This window comes from Clupea harengus, chromosome 13 (genome assembly GCF_900700415.2).
Source record: "Clupea harengus chromosome 13, Ch_v2.0.2, whole genome shotgun sequence".
Classification (NCBI taxonomy): domain Eukaryota; kingdom Metazoa; phylum Chordata; class Actinopteri; order Clupeiformes; family Clupeidae; genus Clupea; species Clupea harengus.
Window position 1 is genome coordinate 20,621,902 of NC_045164.1, and position 5,000 is coordinate 20,626,901.

Here is a 5,000-nt window from a genome sequence, read left to right on the forward strand (position 1 = left end):
CGGAGGAGTGTGTGTGTCCCTGTGGTTTTGTTCTCCAACAGCTTGCACCACACTAAGGCTGAGGGACCATTCCAGTTCACACACACACATACACACACTTACCACACCACACACTCACACATACACACACACACACTCACACACTCACACATACACACACACACACATACTTACCACACTACACACTCACACAAACACACACACGCACACACGCACGCACAGATACATACACATACGCACACACTGTGGGTTTGACCTCCACGAGATTCTACTGAGGCTGAGGGATCACACCTGAACACACACAATTCAATTCAATTTTATTTATATAGCGCCCTGGACCTAAACCCTGAACCCTGAACCCTGAACCCTGGAACCTGAACACACCATTTTATGATAATGGAACACTTCAGAAGGAAAGAAGGGAGAAGGAAGAGAAAGAGAAGGAGGAAGGGGAAGAAGGGAGACCAAGGGATGAGACCAGATCATTAGACTAAACCAGAATAGATCGCCAGACTAAACCAGACTAGATCGCCAGACTCGATCATTAGACTAAACCAGACCAGGTCATTACACTAAACCAGACCAAATCACCAGACTAAACCAGACCATATCTTTAGACTAAACCAGACTAAACCACACGTGATCACTAAACGTAACCAGACCAGATCACTAGACTAAACCAGACCAGATCACTACACTAAACCAGACCAGATCACTAGACTAAACCAGACCAGATCACTACACTAAACCAGACCAGATCACTAGACTAAACCAGACCAGATCACTACACTAAACCAGACCAGATCAGTAGACTAAACCAGACCAGATCACTAGACTAAACCAGACCAGATCACTAGACTAAACCAGACCAGATCACTACACTAAACCAGACCAGATCACTAGACTAAACCAGACCAGATCACTAGACTAAACCAGACCAGATCACTACACTAAACCAGACCAGATCAGTAGACTAAACCACACCAGATCACCAGACTAAACCAGACCAGCCCCCCCGTTCCCTCCTGTCCACACTCACTCCTGTCCCATGAGACTAGCTGCTTCACACACTCACTCCTGTTCCATGAGACTAGCTGCTTCACACACTCACTCCTGTCCCATGAGACTAGCTGCTTCACACACTCACTCCTGTTCCATGAGACTAGCTGCTTCACACACTCACTCCTGTCCCATGAGACTAGCTGCTTCACACACTCACTCCTGTCCCATGAGACTAGCTGCTTCACACACTCACTCCTGTCCCATGAGACTAGCTGCTTCACACACTCACTCCTGTCCCATGAGACTAGCTGCTTCACACACTCACTCCTGTCCCATGAGACTAGCTGCTTCACACACTCACTCCTGTCCCATGAGACTAGCTGCTTCACACACTCACTCCTGTCCCATGAGACTAGCTGCTTCACACACTCACTCCTGTCCCATGAGACTAGCTGCTTCACACACTCACTCCTGTTCCATGAGACTAGCTGCTTCACACACTCACTCCTGTTCCATGAGACTAGCTGCTTCTCACACTCACTCTGATTGAGGCCTGTGTTTGGCTGGTTGTGGTTGTGACATCACATACCAAACCACACAGAGAATTCCCTGTGAGGGACAACACTGGAGCTGGATAGAGGGAAAGAGGGAGAGAGAGAGAGAGAATGAGAAAGAAAGTGATAGAGAAGAGGTAAGAGAAAGGAAGTGGTGTGACCCATGCCTAATAAGAAGCACCAGTGACAAAAATATCTGCATGACATACACACACACAGACACACACACACACAAACACACACACATTCAAACATGCATGCACAGACACGCTCACTGCATGTCTCTGTCTCTGTCTCAGTGTGTTGGTGCAAAATGGCCACAGTGAATTCCTAATGACCATAAGAAGACAGTGCAGAGTTACACTGTCCTCTGCTGATCGCCGTCAGTCAGTGTGTGTAAGTGTGTGTGTGTGTGTGTGTGTAGCTGTGTGCTGCTGTGGAGGCCTGGAGGGGTGTTTGCAGATTGGAGCGTAAAGCATTGTTTGTGTGTGTGCACAGTTGGACGTATGAATGTTGTTTGCGTGTGTGTTTAGATAAAACAAATATAATGAAACGCTCATACCTGAAGCCCCTCGTTGCCTGGCCACTGTTCAATTTGCATGGACCACAATGAGTCCGACAGAAATCGGACTCACAGATCCTTCGTCATAACGATGGAAAAAAACACAACTCCAAGGTTTAGATTTAGAGCCTTGGAGGGGTCTGAGAGCGACAGGATTATATGCTGAAGAGACATTTTAGGAGGGGTCTACAGCTTAATTTACATTTACTGGAAAGTGTTGCTCAGCATATGGCCGCCGATAAAAAAGAGTGTCGCTCATGTTGCTGCATTTATGCTTCAGTGAACAGTGTCCTCCGCTCAACGGTCCTGTGACACTCGACGTACTGACGTAGGCGGACACGTAGCTTGAATTCTGTATGATTTGGGCATCTTCATAATACGGCAGGGATGCATTGTACAGGGGGGATATTTTCTCACTAGCTCCACTAGCCTTTCCTCTATCCCCTCCAAGTAAAAAATACAGCGTTGAGTAGGGCTGAACGATTTGGGAAAATAATCTAATTGCGATTTTTTACCAAAATATTGCGATTGCGATTTAATATGCGATTTTTTTTTTTATCCTCTTTTTATCCTCCCAACAAAACGTAATGAATGATTTAAATATGACCAACACAATATTAGATACATTTAGTGTAAAATATTCTTTCCCACATTTTACATTTTTATTTAACTGCTCATTACAGAAACAAGAACAACAAATCGGTGGCTTTGCCACTGTGCATTTAAGTAATTTAAAAAAAGTAATTTTAAGTATAAACACTAGGCATGCCCTTTGCAAACACTGTGTGCAAAATGTACCATCTTAAAAAAAAAAAAAAAAAAATAATAATTTTTTTTTTTTTTTTTTTTTAGACCACGTTTTTTAATCGCGAACGTTGCGGTTAGAAAATCGCGTTCTATCATATCGCGATTAAATCGCAAATGCAATTAATCGTTCAGCCCTAGCGTTGAGGGCCGAAAACCCAAACAAGGAAGTCGATGGCACGTGCCGTCTCTCTAGCCAATCACACTTGCGCGACACTATGCAACGTAGTCAGCGACAGTAGAACTTTCTCTTGGTAGCAGACACTTCCAGGCGATGCTTAAAAGTGTCGACCAAGCCTTCATTTCTGTCAGCGACGGTTTCAAAAGTGTCGAGAGACTAAGCATAAATTGGGTTTAAGAGTGAATTATATGCTCACACTCAGCTAAAATTATTTTTCTTTTGTTTGTTGTCATTTCTCTTGAAGATGAAATGGATTCCTTTCTGATGCAGTCTAATTCTCTACAGGGCCATTATGGTCGGAAATAAATTAAGGGTCATGATATATGGTTGGGGCAGAATTAATCTGGGGGTAAACATTGTATTTTTGTTCATGTGTGTATGTTGACCTCTCAGAGAGTTTTCTGTGAGACAGTATGTTATCTTTTATAATTACGTGTGACAGCTGACAAATACCCAAAAACGTGGAACACTTAAAATTCCCAGAATTGGACATCATTGCCAGTAAGGACAAGCATTTGATTTATTTCTTGAGAGGGTGTTATTACCTGCTGTCGAGGACTGTTCACACCAAGCAGTGTCAGACAGTGTCCTAGTTTCTACTGCGTCATCTTCCTTTATGTGTGCATGTGTGTGTGTGTGTGTGTGTGTGTGCATGTGTGTGTGTGTGTGTGTGAGTTTGTGTGCATGTGTGCGTGTTTGTGAATGTGTGTGAGAGCTTTTGGCATGTGTTTGTGTGTGTCTGAATCTTTGTTTGCGGTGTGCATGTGAGCATGTGTGTGTGTGTGCATTGTTTATGATGAGTCCGTCTTCAGAGCTGTCTCGTATAAACAGAATGTGGTTCAGGATCTTCAGTTCCCCTATGTAAAAGCGGACCCTTTTGTGTGAGCCCAGTAGGAATATCTTTCGTCTGAAAATGGTTCCTTCAAAGAACCACTGACTGGCCCCTTACGGAGAGGCCCTTTCTCTGAAACAGTCCCCTGTGGAAACACCAAGTCCTTGTTCTCTGGGCGTCTGTGCCGTAATAAAGGGCGCTGGAACAACACTGTAACTACAAGGGTACACTCTGGCTACAGAAATCAAAGCACAAAAACATTCAAGTGTAGAAGAAGTAGAGAAATACTGTCAGGACATGCTCTTCGCCTGCGGGAAGTCTCTCTCTCTCTCTTTCTGTGCGCGTGTGTGTGTGTGTGCATGATGATGTTATGTGTTGTGAGCATGCAAGACTTGGGTTAGGGCTATATGGCAGTTGTGTGTGTGTGTGTGTTTGTATGTCTGTTTGTTTGCTCTTTGGGTTAGCATACTCTTTAGATCGGCATACTCTATAGATTAATATAGTCTTTAGATTGGCATACTCTATAGGTAAGTATAGTCTTTAGGTCAGTATGCTCTTTAGGCTAATATGGTGTTTGGGTCAGTATGCTCTTTGGGTTAGCATGCTTTTCAGCCCCGTTCCACCGAGACTAAATGATATTTGGTATCTGATTTCTGCTGAGGGGTGGTAATATTTAGCAACTAAATACCCCTGAGCTGGTCTAACCTTTAGGATCTTAATGTCCTGATTGAATTCCGCCCCTGGTGTCCGTGTCTGTAAATATCAGCGAAGGCTTCATGCTCATCACACTCCAAGCTAAAACAAAGAAACTAAAGAATAAATTGTTACGGTCGTCTCCTAGACAACATGTAAAGACACATTGTAAGTTGCCATATATGTATCCTTAATGTAATTTGATTTTAAACACTTATTTTCAAAGCATAACAATGCCCCCCCCTCCTTCCTCCCCAGGAGGAGCAGAACCGGGGAAAGCCCAACTGGGAGCATCTGAACGAGGACCTGCACGTTCTCATCACGGTGGAGGACGCCCAGAACAGGGCCGAGATCAAGCTCAAGAGGGCCGTG

The 5,000-nt window shown here is 44.2% G+C and overlaps 1 protein-coding gene across 3 annotated transcripts in view; it reads left to right on the forward strand.

Moving 5' to 3' along the window:
- LOC105912316 (protein quaking-B) overlaps positions 1–5,000 on the forward strand; it is a 76,730-nt gene that overhangs the window by 51,396 nt on the left and 20,334 nt on the right. For all 3 annotated transcript variants that reach the window (XM_031578838.2, XM_012841271.3, XM_031578840.2), the window contains exon 4: positions 4,887–5,000. This exon is cut by the window's right edge and continues 30 nt beyond it. In XM_031578838.2, coding sequence (XP_031434698.1) covers positions 4,887–5,000 — 114 coding nt within the window. The remainder of the gene's footprint in view (positions 1–4,886) is intronic.